The sequence below is a fragment of the Entelurus aequoreus genome, linkage group LG01 (assembly GCF_033978785.1).
Source record: "Entelurus aequoreus isolate RoL-2023_Sb linkage group LG01, RoL_Eaeq_v1.1, whole genome shotgun sequence".
Classification (NCBI taxonomy): domain Eukaryota; kingdom Metazoa; phylum Chordata; class Actinopteri; order Syngnathiformes; family Syngnathidae; genus Entelurus; species Entelurus aequoreus.
Genome location: NC_084731.1, coordinates 41,064,822 through 41,080,437, shown reverse-complemented (window position 1 = coordinate 41,080,437; position 15,616 = coordinate 41,064,822). Strand labels below are relative to the sequence as shown.

At 39.4% G+C, this 15,616-nt stretch overlaps 1 protein-coding gene across 11 annotated transcripts in view; it reads right to left on the bottom strand.

Annotated features, from left to right (window-relative positions):
- Positions 1-15,616, bottom strand: part of ptprt (protein tyrosine phosphatase receptor type T) — a 541,100-nt gene that overhangs the window by 269,593 nt on the left and 255,891 nt on the right. For all 11 annotated transcript variants that reach the window (XM_062050776.1, XM_062050836.1, XM_062050792.1 and 8 more), the window contains exon 11: positions 14,040-14,149. In XM_062050776.1, the coding sequence (XP_061906760.1) occupies positions 14,040-14,149 (110 nt within the window). The remainder of the gene's footprint in view (positions 1-14,039; positions 14,150-15,616) is intronic.

Below are 15,616 nucleotides of genomic sequence, written 5' to 3'. Positions count from 1 at the left end.
CTTCTTTACCAGCTCTAACTCTTTGGAACGTATTCAATATATTTGAACGTAGGACTGGTGGTTGTATCAGATCTTGATTATGTGGGTTTTACTTTAACCTTGGGATTGAGAGGTGTGCTAGAAAGAGACATATCCAACATAAATACCGTATTTTCCGGACCATAGGGCGCACCAGATTATAAGGCGCACTGCCGATGAATGGTCTATTTTTGACCGGATAGGGCGCATTGAAGGAATCATATTATTATTATTTTTTTCTAAATGGAAAACACTTCCATGTGTTCTACATAACACGTAATGGTGGTTCTTTGGTCAAAATGTTGCATAGATTATGTTTTACAGATCATTTTCAAGCCGCTTTCTGACAGTTGCTTCCAGATGCGTCGTTTTGTGGACGGTCTTATTTACGTGGCTCACCTTGGGCAGCGTCTTCTCCCCGTCATCTTTGTTGTAGCGGTGTAGTGTGCAAGGACGGGAGTGGAAGAAGTGTCAAAAGATGGAGCTAACTGTTTTAATGACATTCAGACTTTACCTAAATCAATAACGGAGCAGCATCTCCTCATGTGGAAACAACCACACCGGAAATGTGTCCCGTGAAAAACCGTCCGACAGGAACTCTAATAACTAAAGTTCCTTGGGTGAATAGTGTAAACTCGCTACACCGGTATGTTTTAGCGCTTTCATGGCGAGTTTACTGACAGATATAAGTAAAAACGTTAGTCTACTTTATATTACAAATGGCAAACGCAGAGGATGAATGTAGGATGAATGTCCTCTAACAAAAAGATAGAGAAAAAAATGAAGTTTATCGACTACGGTGTCGCCACGGACTACAAAGCGGACGCGCGCAATTTTTCAGGATTTATGCAGATCCCAAATACAGATCAGCAGGTACCAGAAGGTAAGAAAAGTGGCTTTTACATAATATTGCGAAACAAAACGCCAGATAATATGTTTTACCTTATACACAGACTATAATAATACTCATATGTGTAAGCACATCATGTGGTGCAGCTTCATTGCTTACCAAAGTCGTACTAAAACTTTTTGATAGATTTTTGAGTGCCGTGTGTAATGTTCTATATTTTCAATGGAACATATAACATGTTGGTGTTGTTTACTTGGGTCATATTACCATCATAGCGCAGGCTACACGTATCTCTTATGTTTGACTGCCATCTACTAGTCACACTTATCATTACACCATGTACCAATTAAAATTGCTTTGAGGTCAGGAAGCACAACCAATAATATTCTGTACATTAGGCGCACCGGGTTATAAGGCGCACTGTCGAGTTTTGAGGGGGAAAAATGATTTTAAGTGCACTTTATAGTCCGGAAAATACGGTAATTGTTTTCTCTGAAACTACATTTTAAAAAAAATATTGTAGTTTTTACAGTGCATTACTGCAAATGGAAGAACCTTACCACTGTTGTTTTTTGGTAAAATCCTGGCGACTGAGCTGCCAGTAAAAATCCCTATAGTTGCGTGTTGCCGCTTCATCTTCTTGTGTGTGTGTGTGTGTGTGTGTGTGTGTGTGTGTGTGTGTGTGTGTGTGTGTGTGTGTGTGTGTGTGTGTGTGTGTGTGTGTGTGTGTGTGTGTGTGTGTGTGTGTGTGTGTGTGTGTGTGTGTGTGTGTGTGTGTGTGTGTGTGTTCTGGCAATGCTTAATTAATGGGGATATCGCTCTGTTTACACAGTCACCTTTAGGGGACCTCTGACGGTATGGGGACAAAAAAACAGGTCCCCTAAAGGGAAACATTTTTAAATGATAGTCAGATTCATTCTGAAGATGCCTAAGTGATTTTTAAGCTTTGGCCCATAAAACATTTAACTGGTTAGTTTAAGTGTGAACTTTTTTTTATTTTTATTTTTTTAAATGGTCCTCAGTAGTCACGTACAAAGTTGTGTGAATTATGCAAAATTATTTAAATTTGGTCCCCATGAACCATATTAAGTATTTTTCCCCAGGGTCCCCAGTAAGAATGATCAGCACATTACTTCATCAATCCAGAGATTTAAAGACGTGTATGAGCTAACTGGGCAGTGGCCATTTTACCTATTTTTTTTAATGCCTCCACAAAGGTGTAGAAAGGGTGGTCCCCACAAGTGATGATCAAAAATTTGGTCCCCGTTCCGAATGATAACCAGTATGTGTGTGTGTGTGTGTGTGTGTGTGTGTGTGTGTGTGTGTGTGTGTGTGTGTGTGTGTGTGTGTGTGTGTGTGTGTGTGTGTGTGTGTGTGTGTGTAAGAGAAAGACGAAGAGGGCGTGGCTTATTGCTGGTCTGCTTGCACAATGTCACTACAATAATGTTTGCAGGTACATTTTTACACCATAAATCATTATTTAAAAAAAGATCATTATTTTTGATCATCGGACTCTAAAATCGAGGGAAAAAAAGCTGAGGGCTTATGACCTCCAATACCTAAGCCAACGGTGCCCATTAGGTAGATCGCGAGCTACCGGTCGATCAGTCAGGCATTAAAAAAAAATTGAGTTGAAACTTAGCGATCGTCAGTCTTCACTATGACGTCACTTTATGTGTGAAGATGAGATAGATCACCTCGATTTGGTCATTTGAAAAGTAGTTGCCTGGCCTAAGCAGTACTCTGACTCACCACACTGGGAGAAGAGGGGGCAATCGAGCTAGCAGACGCATGTCTCTACAGTTTTTCCAAATAACTTTATTTGTAACAAACATAGTATTAGTCATACAGGAAGCGAGTGTTCATGGGTATTTTGTCAGATGCGTTGAATGAAATTAATAAATGATTGTGTCTGGAATTATATATCCAAGATCCAATTCTTCTCCAAACCGGATTTGAAGACAAAACAAAATACGTTTCCACATTCGATAGATCAGGCCCGCAAACAGGTTTTATCCGGCCCACGGGATGAGTTTGCTAAGTATAAAAATGAGCCGACATTTTTGAATGAAAGAAACTGCTGTTCTAAACATGTCCACTAGATGTCGGAATAGCAATTATTTGTATCTTTGTAGATGATGCTACATATGTAAAAAAAAAAAAAAAAACACATGATGTTAGTACATCAGTCGAGGAAAATGAGCAAACTAAATAAATAACATCCTGTAATTTGATTTTAATATTATTTTTGTATCTTGATAGATTGAAAATGAACACCAATGAGTTGACTGAGGAACGTTCTCACATAATTTATTCAGAGAGTATAAATAACGACAGATAAAGATAGAATACTATTAACGGCAACATGTAAGTGTAAAAAAAAAAAAAAAAAAAAAAAACATTATGATTTGTACATTTTCAGAATGTGCTCTTTCTATTTTTAAACAAAGAAAACAATCTGAAGTTTTCTTTATTTATAAGTTATCGTGCCGTGATTTTACCAGTCCGGCCCACTTGGGAGTAGATTTATCTCCATGTGGCCCCCGATCTAAAATGAGTTTGACACCCCTGCGATAGATAGTGCTGCTTCAGATACAAATACAGAAAGGTAAAAAGCACTCCAAATATAGTATTTATTTTATCAAAGCCAATGGGCCTAAAACGTATTGACATCTTTAGTGACGGTGGTCGAGAAATGTCACAAAAAAATGCAAACGCCACAAGACAATATCATAAATTACCACACAAAAACTTTCAGCAACAGCACAATTGTAAAAGCCACAATAAATTCAAACAACACAACACGATAATATAAAGCTGCAGCACAACCAAATAGCAGCCAAGGAAAAGTAATTTCATCAGAAACAAATAAATACAAAAGATTGATCACGGAGGCTATGGAAATTAGGAAGCGAGGGGCCAACGCCATCAAAATGGATGAGGGGGCGTACATGCTTCTGCACACCTGGGACGCTGTCCTTCATCGGCAACGCATACATATTGTTGGAAGCAGATCAGAATCATATCCATATTTAAGTGTTACTTCTTTCTAAACTCCTATAGTCATATAAAGAATAGCTAGTATTCTTCCTTCTTTTGAGTCTCATAGTAAGGTGTTGGCCTTCTGGATTGGAATGTGTCAGAGTAGAGATAACTCGGAGTAGTCTAAACAAAGGGAGTGGGGGCGAGGGACAGAGGGAAGATCACGGGACTTCCGGGGGTTGGAGGGGAGACCGAGCTAGACCGATCTGGACCGGGCTGGGGAACGCTGGTGTGCTAGATTGGTCTCACGGTTGTCCTCTAAGCTTGGAGAATAAACCAAAAAGTACCAATTACTGCCTGTTGATTGAATATAAACATCAGCTTATGTGCCATAAAAAGAATCTGGGAGAGACTAGCAATTTGAATTCCCCATTGGAGGAATGCTGGTCAACGCAACAATATTTAGCAGGTAAAATCTACTGTTAAAATGTTGGTTACTGTACTTTTATTGAAAATTGCTTGAATATTGAAAATGTGAGCAGCAAAGGTTCCCTCTTGTTAAATCAACCTAAAGTTTTGGTTGCACTTTATTGAAATAAGATGTGAATCCATTAACCATTAATTTGTATGGACCTGTCATGTCATGTCTGGCTTTATTTTGTAGCGTTCGTTATTGTATTAAGGTCCTTTCCTGCGCTCTTATTTTTGTTTTATTTCCTGCAACAACACCGCGGGTGAAACATACAAAAATGCGGAAATATTTCACCCTAAACACGTTAAAGACATAAAACGCTTGGTTAATTTGCAAAGCTGACCTCGCTTTTCAGGGCTGTTATGTGGGAGGCTTGTTTTGGAGATTAAGTTGTGTGGAAAAAAAAAATTAACTATTATTTTAGGCAAAGTCCGCTAGCTAAAATGTGTCTATATACCTGTGTGCATCTTTCTAAAGCATCATCACAATTTTTTTTTTCTTTTTGAGGAAGTTAGTTTTTTTTTTATTGCTTCTATTTTTGACTGTCCTTTATTATACATATTAATATGTTGCTCTTATCAGCACTGCCTGCTCTTTCATTAACATGGACAACAGTTGAATAGTTATCATTATGTTTGCCTAAAAATATTTTAAGCTGAATTTAAAAGCCCATGGCTAAATTCCTCGGTGTATGCTGCATAACCTAACTCAGAGGTCAACCTACAATGTTGAAAGAGAAATGTTGGACCAAAAATACAAAACAAAAATCTGTCTGGAGCCGCCAAAAATTAAAAGCCTTATATAAATGTTATAATGAAGGCAACACATGATGTAAGTGTCTATATTAGCCTACTATCAAAATGACTCTAAAAGTCTTATATAAGTGTTATAATAAAGACAACACATGATGTAAGTGTCTATATTAGCTATATTAGCCTCCTATCAAAGGCTGACGCAAATCTTCATTGACAGATATGTTATATTTAAATTTGTATTCTACACATTTTTGCAACATTGGAAATCATTAGTAAATTGGAGGCTTCTCACAGGATGAGATAACTTCTGGAAATTACTGGCTCAGAATGGCCAAAGGTATAGATGTGTGTGTCCAAGTTAAAGGAAACGCCAGGCTGTCTTCTTCTAATGGATGTATTACAATCTTTGCAAGCTGGGTAAGGTTTGCTCTGGTATGGAACAACATGGAACACAAACAACTATGAGAAATGCAGCTAATATTATATACAGATAATGTGTCATGAGAAATGCTAATATAAATTAAATACACAGAGGACATAAGTAAAGGAAATTAAATGAGCTCAAATATACCTACAAACGAGGCATAATGATGCAATATGTACATACAGCTAGCCTAAATAGCATGTTAGTATCGATTAGCTTGCAGTCATGGATTGACCAAATATGCCTGATAAGCACTCCAGAACAAATCAATAAAATCAACAAAGCTCACCTTTGTGCATTCACGCACAGCATAAAACGTTTGGTGGACAACATGAGACAAAGAAGGAGTGGCATAAAACACATACTTCTGTGGGAGCATCGGAGAAAGTTGTACATGTAAACAAACTATGATGAGTTCAAGGAACACTGAAATTAGTAGGACAAAACGGTGCTTGCCAAACACTCTCATCAGTGAAGCATGTTTAATATAAACAATGGGAATTCTAACAATTAGGAATGTTTGTGTCATGCTATTTCTCCTACAGAAAATATATTAAAAGAAAAATAATTGTTTTTCTTTATCTTTTTCCATTTTCACACATCTCTGAAAGAGGTCCAGGGAGCCACCAGGGCAGCGCTAAAGAGCCGCATGCGGCTTTATAACTGCGGGTTACTGACCCCCGACCTAACTAGTCAACTAATAGTTGTTGACAAGTGGACAACAAAAATAGTTGAAGCCCTATTGTCAACATATGCCCATGTAGTTGATTTTTTATAGTTTTTCCCAAAAATTGCAAAAAAGCTTTTAGCTGGCATTCTTTCATTCAGGTAATGTATAGCATGGCTATTCAACAGGCAACCCAAGAGCCAAAACTGGCCCGGGAATAACACAAGGGTTCAGTTAAAAATTAATTTGGAAAATTCTAAGATTTTTGCAGCAGATGCACAAAAACACTAGTGGACTATCAAGGAAGGTCTTTGACTTGTTTCTGTTTTGTAGCAGGTCCTTTAAAACAGCAGATTCCTGCTGATATACAAAATAAGAATAATAGTGAAGTGTAGAAATGTGGCCTCCAAAACATTTTAGTTGAATTTCCCTGATGTACAGTATGTACAGTATATTAAACAAGTAGCAGGTATCATAGCAACACAGACGCAGGTCTGGCGGTTTTAAAAAGTTAACGTTTAAGTTAAAGTACCACAGATCACACTGGTCACACACACACTAGGTGTGGTGAAATGATTCTATGCACATCCCCTTGTTCCACCCCCTGGGAGGTGAGGGGAGTAGTGAGCAGCAGTGGTGGCCGCACTCAGGAATCATTTTGGTGATTTAACCCACAATTCCAACCCTTGATGCTGAGTGCCAAGCAGGGAGGTAATGGGTCCCATTGTTATAGTTTTTGGTATGACTTGGTTTGAACTCATGACCTACCGATCTCAGGGCGGACACTCTAACCACAAGGCCACTGAGAAGGCTTTTAACGTGTTAAACGTGTGAAGAGAGTATAGTCCTCTTCTGCTCCAAAGGAATGTGCCTTAGTCAAAATGTGTGACGTATGTTTGTTGTTGAAATGGGAAAAGTATCCATCCATAAATCCTGTTCGGTGGCTGCCCGGGTTGTGTGACAGGTGACATTTATGCTCTTGTCAATCATCCGCCTCACATTATCTGGCCACCGGTAGCTCTTTGCATTTCATTGACATTCTCCGTCTACTAGCTTGCTATTTTCGTGAATACGTCCCTATTCTCGTTTTAAGTGGTCTTCGTAACAACCCAACAAAAGGAAATCAATGGAGGAAATTTCAGATGTTGCTAATTGAAGCCACAAGACGAGGCGGTTTGAGGAGCTTCTTTGACATATCGGTCGCTCACTGAGCCTCGTGTTTCGCTTCACTGCTTTGATCTAATCGATGTTGGCGCCGGCATCTGTGAAGTTCACAGCTACCTGGAAATAATAAAAATGAGCGGCAGGGGGGCGAGGTGGCCGACGTAGAGGACACCCTCATGCTGGGATGCTCTGATGAGTGGATTTAAGATGGGACTGACAAGGTCATGATCTGTGGGTGGCATCAGCAAACCATCGATATCAGTACACGAGGAGCCGTGGAGGATGAATCAAACACATTTATCTCATTGATTCCTTTCAGCATCACTTAAGATGAAGGAGGTCTCTACAGTACATCCTGCTGCTTCAATCAAACCAATCAAATGTTTTACTTCGGTTTAGTCCGACTACTGTCCTGAAATCAAAGACTGAACTAATGGTGCGTTCCATTCGTACTGGGGAGTCGGAATTTTCGAAGTCCATGTCCGAAATTTCAACTTGGATGCCCCCGAGGTCGGATTTCATACTGGGAAAGTCAGAGATTCCTCACTAGGGATGGGATTTGTGACTCTTTAAAGGGAGCAGGGTCTTGAGGAGCCGTTCAAAAGAATGGCTCTTTATTAGTTTTTGTTTTTTAAACTGTTTTTTTTTTTTTTTTTTATCAAGGAGACAGTCACTATAGTATCAGTTACGAGATGAGATGTGGATATTGTTAAAATTACACAAATATTACTTTATTGGTGGGAATTATTCTAAAATACTGTCTATATTTGTATTTGTTTGCTGTGTTTTCATTGTCAACATTCCAAGGGGCGGTGCCATATTTCCATGCTTCGGCAGTAGGAATGTTCCCTCCCCTAAAAAATGTGTAGCATTTTAACGATACAGAAAAAAAGACACAAATAATAAGTAAGAATAATATGCATTAATGGTTTTTAAAATGCATAAAGAAAGCTACAATAACAATGAGAACATAATAAAAATGTGCACTACACTGCCTGGTGTGTGGACACTTGAACTACTACATATCAGAATTATAAACCAGAAAAGTGAATCCAATTAACAATAAATAAAATGAAAAATAAATAAAATTAAAAAATATATATATATATATTTTTAAATTGCATATATTTCAAAAATGTTCATAGTTAAAAAAAAATGTATTTTTAATTTTAAAAAAAAATGTTTTTTTTTTTTTTACTACATTGTATACATTCTACATCGCTAGCATTAGCAGCTAGTTGTCTTACATTTTCATCCACCATGTTTGAAGGTTGTAGAAGACGTGTATATTTTTCCATAAGTTGTTTAAATTCAGATAAGGCGAACACAAAAATAGCTTTTGTGGATGTGGCCATCTTGATTTCCGATCTCGTAACCGGAACGCTCATAACCCGGCTGTGACGTCATTCCCAACTCCGACTTCCAATTTACGAGGTTAATGGAACACACCATAAGACATGGACATTGCGCTTAAAACCTTAACTTTGTACACTGGGAACGGAACAGTACCAAGATAAAGACAGAGTTAAAAAACCCTCTTAAGAGTATCCCCGTTTGCTCTAACCTTCCTGATGAAATATGTAAACGGAAAAGTGGTTAAAAAATCAAAGTGTGCCGCCATTGCTCAGCAAAGATGAGGAATGGCACTTCAAGTTGGAACTCGTAATGCTACATTTCAGCAGATAAGGATGTTTAAAAGTTAAGTTAAAGTTAAAGTACCACTGATAGTCACACACACACTAGGCGTGGTGAAATTAATCTCTGCATGTTCACCCCCTGGGAGGTGAGGGGAGCAGTGAGCAGCAGCGGTGGCCGCGCTTGGGAATCCGCCCCAATTCCAACCCTTGATGCTGAGTGCCAAGCAGGGAGGTAATGGGCAGTGTTGGGACTAACGCGTTACTTTGTAACGCGTTACTGTAACGCCGTTAGTTTCGGCGGTAACTAGTAATCTAACGCGTTATTTTTTATATTCAGTAACTCAGTTACCGTTACTTCATGATGCGTTACTGCGTTATTTTACGTTACTTTTTATGTAGTATCGGCTAGAAACAGAAGATCTGAGCTTGCTTTATTGCAGCGCTACGGTGGAAAAGAAGAGGCGCTTTGTGTGGGTGGGGGCGGGGGAGACTCCCATACCGTAGTTGAGGGGCGCAGGGAGACGTTCCTCCAGGGCCTATGTACTTTGGGGCTAACAACCTTCACTTTACCCGGAAGTGGGTCTTTACAGCTGAGGGTGAATGACGAGGCCGGCGGTTTGTTGCAACTTTGTGACTTTATTGGACGCAGCCATCCACCAAGCTAGAGCACCTGCACGCACTCACTGTCGCCGGTCCCTCACTTCTCTCGCCCACTCACTCACTGACGTCACTCACCTCACATTCTGTCATATCTTAAAGGGCCACACACACACATACGCTACTCTCATAACAACTAACATGACATCATGGTGAAGCCAGAAGTCGAGTGTCTTAACATTCTCACTACTTTTCTTTTGTCGAGCACAAAGAAAATAATATTTTAGTTAAAATTAGGTTGTGTCTAGGATCAAATATCCTATCTAATTAAAGTTAAAGTTAAAGTACCATTATGTTGCAGCTATTTAAAATACTTTTGTCAATTTGTTTTGGCTTGAAATAAATTGGCCCTTTGAAACCTATCTTTGTCTTTGTGTGTTGTATGTAGACCACATTGCTTAGCAGAGTTCAGTGATGCAAATGCATGTCAAGTTGATCAACACATTGTATTATTCTCCAGTGCAATAACAGTACTGAAATGAAGGCTAAAAGGGCATTAATGGGAGCCTTAAAAAAAAAGGGGGAAAAAAGAAGTAACTAAATAGTTACTTTTCACAGTAACGCATTACTTTTTAGTGTAAGTAACTGAGTTAGTAACTGAGTTACTTTTCAAATAAAGTAACTAGTAACTGTAATAGTTACTGGTTTTCAGTAACTAACCCAACATTGGTAATGGGTCCCATTTTTATAGTCCTTGGTATGACTCAGCCGGGGTTTGAACTCACGACCTACCGATCCCAGGGTGGACACTCTAACCACAAGGCCACTGAGCAGGTTATTTTACTAATGACAAAATCTTTCACACTGTTCAAACTTGTCTGCATCATTACAATTTCCGGCAGACGTTTGGTCTCTCATCCGAGCAGGCTTCAACACTTCATGCTCACAGACTTTGACAGGAGAGATCTAGTCCTATTTACCGACACTGCTAGGGAACACAATGCAGAACATAAAACTGTGGAAACAGTTAGAGATTTTTGTCAGGGCATTGAATCAATCGCAACTGGACTGTTCAGGTTGTCTTAGAACGTGTTTCACCTCCAAGCAGGCTTCATCAGTTCATGCTGTCAGACCTAAATAGGACTAGAACTGTAGCCAAAATGAACTTAACTTTCCCTTAAAACTGACGTACGTACCAAACCGTGATCACACCCCTAAGGTGTCCACATATATTAGTCATCCTAGTGTGTACTCGTACTAAAAGACTTGAGACACAACATGTCCTCCCGTTGCCAATAGTAGAACGTTTCTCCTATTTAACACTGAGTCCTTCAAACTATCATCTGTATTCTGATATATCTCCTTCACACTATCATCTATCCTGCCTTTCATGAATGAGGGTCTGGACTACGACCCCATTAGATCCCTCAAGAAGCTTGCTTTAATCTCGTAATTAGCTCCAATTATAGTCGTCCGTTGAAGAGATGCAGTGATTTGCATTCAGGTGGTTGTGTTACGTTGGGTAAAGCATCATCCAGGACTTTTATCTTCTCCCCTGGTTCCTCTCATTCTGGCTTATCTGTACTCCACCTGCACTCCCCCTATGCCCCCCTACTCTTACAGCACCCTACCCTCCCTGCTATTGTCCACAGGTCTCCCTCCTCAAAAGCGAGGGGGACAGAGAGGGTTAAAAAGAGAAAACACAAGCGACAACAGAGCAGAAAGGGACGTGACAAGAGCTCTTTAGATGTTGCAGATGATGCCTTTAATCCCCACAATAGCTGCAATTATAGTAATTATCTCTAATAGCAGCACATTGTGTGAAAGCTCTGATATGTTTAATAGATGACGCCGCGTCTTGCCGCCTCTGCCGGCCTGAGAGCATAAAGAGCTGGGATCCATGTTAATGAGGGGCACGACACACTGACAACACTCCCGAGAGCTTCACAGAAGGTTGCTCAAGCTGTGGGTGGCGGTTCCATGCAAGTCTCTGAGACGGTGCAAAGTGGTCTGAGACTGGAGATGGGCGAGCGTGTGCACTAAGGGAAATTACGTCAGGAGAAGAGTGAGGAAGTTTCTGAAAAAATGTATTATTAAATAATGATTTATCTCGCAATTATTTAACTGTTCTTAAATTGGACCTGAACAACATTGTGTTTGACTTTAACTCATTCAGGAGTTCCTAACCGACCAACACAAAACATTTCAAGTGGCTGCCATGTGACAGTCATGTGACAAACCCACAATATGGCTTCCCAAATAAATGTGTGTCAGGTAAACACATGTGAAGGAATTAACTCATTTCCAAAAGCCTTATTTGTCATTAAACGTCATTTAACAACTCCTAATGTTTTCATAGGGTGACAAATACTATGAATCAATTGTTTCTAGGATGATTTCATATGAAACTGGAAAAGCCCTCTGAGAGAATCAAGTCTTACCTGCCAATATATTAATAAAGTTCTGAATCCTGACCGTGATCCGGACTGGAACTTTTGGAGCTATTTATAGCAGAGTGAAATAAATAGATTTAAGCCTCTTGTCAGTCATCTCTTTATCTCTGTAGGTGGAGGTGGGGCCGCAAACACACGCACACACACACACACACACACACACACACACACACACACACACACACACACACACACACACACACACACACACACACACACACACACACATACACACACACACACACACACACACACACACACACACACACACACACACACACACACACAGACAAACACACACACAGACAAACACACACACAAACACACACACAGACAAACACACACACACACACACACACACACACACACACACACACACAAACACACACACACGAACACACGAACACACAGCCATTGAGGCTTGTAATGAAATGTAATGTAATGCAACAAAAATTATCTGGATCAGCACCAAAATCAAATTAATTGTTTATTTTCCCTTTTCCGACATTTATTGAAACTTTGATGCAACTCCACTTGTACATTTTTTTTTAGCTACTTATAGCGGAATGAAAAACAGAGTGACCCACTTGTTTGTCATCCACTATCTTTGTGTCTGCGAGGTCCGCGAATCCCTTAGGGGTGATGGACAGCTGGGCAGCGCCTGAAGAGCTGCAGCCCGCCACCGTAGCCCCCACTCCCTCCCCTCTGTTGCAAGTCTCGAGATGTATGTTGTAATATGTATATGTGCTTTGCTATGGAGGTTTGTTCCCACTCCAGACTGGGCCCCCCTAGGAGCCCAGCTTAGATTGTATTTTTTTACTCATCCTCCCCCAGCGTTTACCTTTTTAACATCTTTCAAACAAACCCATCGATTACATAACCTCCTGGCGTACATCCGTAAACGTGGATGCATATGCAAAATTAAATATATTTATATCTGCACCTTCTTTTGTAAATGCATACACTCTGCGTTGTTATTTTATCCTGCACTACAACTAATGCAACAAAATCCTGTTCTTATCTGTACTGTAAAGTTCAAATTTGAATAACAATAAAAGGAAGTCAACTAAAAATATTCATGTACTGTATCCTATATATAGTCTATGAAAAATAAACTATTTTTACATTTCACAGATATAAAGAAAAACAAGCGCCATGTACTGCTGCTGAATTGTCACAATTTCCAAAAGCCAACCAAATATTTTAATACAGAAAAATGTGTCTTGTCGCACAGACTCAGTGCTTTTTTTTTTTAAAGAGCACTTTATTCTTTCGGGGTCCTTTTTGTCATCTTGGGGAACAGCGAGTCAGACACATTGACAGCCAAAGAGATGGAGGTCAATAATTCATTAGTTGGAAGGTTCAACTCAACTTTAGCCTGAAGAAACTATCACACTCTGAAAACACACACACAAATGCAATCCCACACACACACACACACATCCAAAGACCCTGTGAAGGCTGTCAGGGAGTAACTCCATGGACGAGCTGCTCTTATATCCACACAGTTTTTGGATCACACCAAGATAACTTTTTAATAGTGTCACATCTATTCCTGGATACCAGTCATATGCAATGTGAATGTACCATGGCAGTGATGTGATGAGATGAAATATTAACTTCAGAGTAGGTCTAATATTTATCTAATTTTCCATACACCAGTGAAGTCTTGTTCTGAAATATTTCATATTCCTGTTACTTGATATTGCGGAGACCACTAATCTATTGTCTCTGGTCCAGACATTTGAACTACGCAGCCGCTAACATCACTGCAAAAACTGTACCGGGTCTAAGTATTTGCTAAAACAATGAGCTAGAACTAGTCCTGTCTTTACAATCAAACTTATAACAACAGGAAGAACTGATCTATGATTTACCAAGTATTGTGCATCGCCAGCTAATCAACTAGATGATATTTGTGATCCCACAAAGAACATTTCATACTGAGTTAAGCGATGAATTCTACAGACAGATGGGTATTGCATAGTTTAAGTGTTTGATACCTGGGTCGCTGACTCACCTCGTACTGTGTGATGATCCCGTTGGTCTCATTGGGAGCCTTCCACTGTAAGAAGATCTTTTCCTCGTAAGGCGTGTTCTGCAGGGACTCCATGGGCACCGAGCCAGGCACTGCACCAGGAAACACAACATGAAGACATGTTTTGAAGAATCAGGGGTGTTAGGAGTAATTTTTATAAAACTTGAAAACAAGTGGAATCTGCCTAGTAACAAGTGTGCCAACAAGACATTTTGTGTGTTTTACCAAAGACACTTTAGGGCGTATCTGAGCGTGCGAATAGACGTGTCAGACATGGAAACTGGCGAGCGAAGAAAACCCCACAACGTGTTACGCCGCGCAACACATCACACACACACACCATACAGCACACACTAACAATGAGTACACACTGCAGACATGACGCTTCACACCTTCAAAATTGCACACTAACATGCATGTGCAAGGTGAAACTGAAAGTGTGACATGTGTGAATGCTTTTGTCTACTTCCTGTTCAATGATGCACACGAATAACTACATACTTATTCATCCATTCATTAATACTCCTATTGAGCTATTCATCCTTTCATTCATCTATTCATTCATCCATCTGCCTACCTATCAATTTATTATCTATCATTCAGCCATCTACCCACTTATCCATTCATCTATATATTTACTTATCCATTTAGCCATCTTGCTACTTATTCATTCATCTATTTGTCTACCCATCCATTCATCCATCTATCTACTTATCCATTCATCCACCTACTGTATCTACCCATCCATTCACCCATCTGTCTCCATATTCATTAATCCATCTAGCTACCTATGCATTCATCTATTTACCGATCTATTCATCCCTCCATCTACCTATTCATTCATCTATATATCTGTCTATCTACCTATTCATTCATCCATCTGTACCGATTTATTCATCCATCTATCTAGCTATCCATTCATCTATTTACCGATCCATTAACTAATCTATCAACCTATTTATTTATCCATTTATCAACTGATCCATTCATCCATCTAGTGATCCATTCATCTATCTATCTACCAATGTATTCATCTATCAATCCATTAATCAATTCATTAATATTTCTACTTATCCATTAATCTATCTACCGAGCCATTCATCCATCTATTGAACCTATCCATCTATTGAACCTATTCATTCATTCATCTAGCTACGGATCCATTCTTCCATCTGTTTCCTTATCCATTCATACAACTATCTACTTATCAATTCAGCCATCTATCTACCTATTCATTAATTTATCTACCGATTCATTCATCTATCTATCTATGTACACACCCATACGTCCAGTCGTTCGTCTGCCTGTCTATCTGTCTCCGTCCACCCGGCCTTGGTCCATCCATCTGTCTATCTGTACATCACTCATTCTGTCCATACTACTGCTCTACGTTATATTGTGTCTATCTAATGCCTTTTGTAGGTCATGTTTGACTTTTCCTTCTTGACAAAAATATATTGAACATTGTTGCACATTCACAGCTAAAGTTGTGTTCCTGTTTTGTTTGTGTTATTGTCTCAGCTTTGATTAATGTTTTTGTGTTACACCGGTGACAAAGA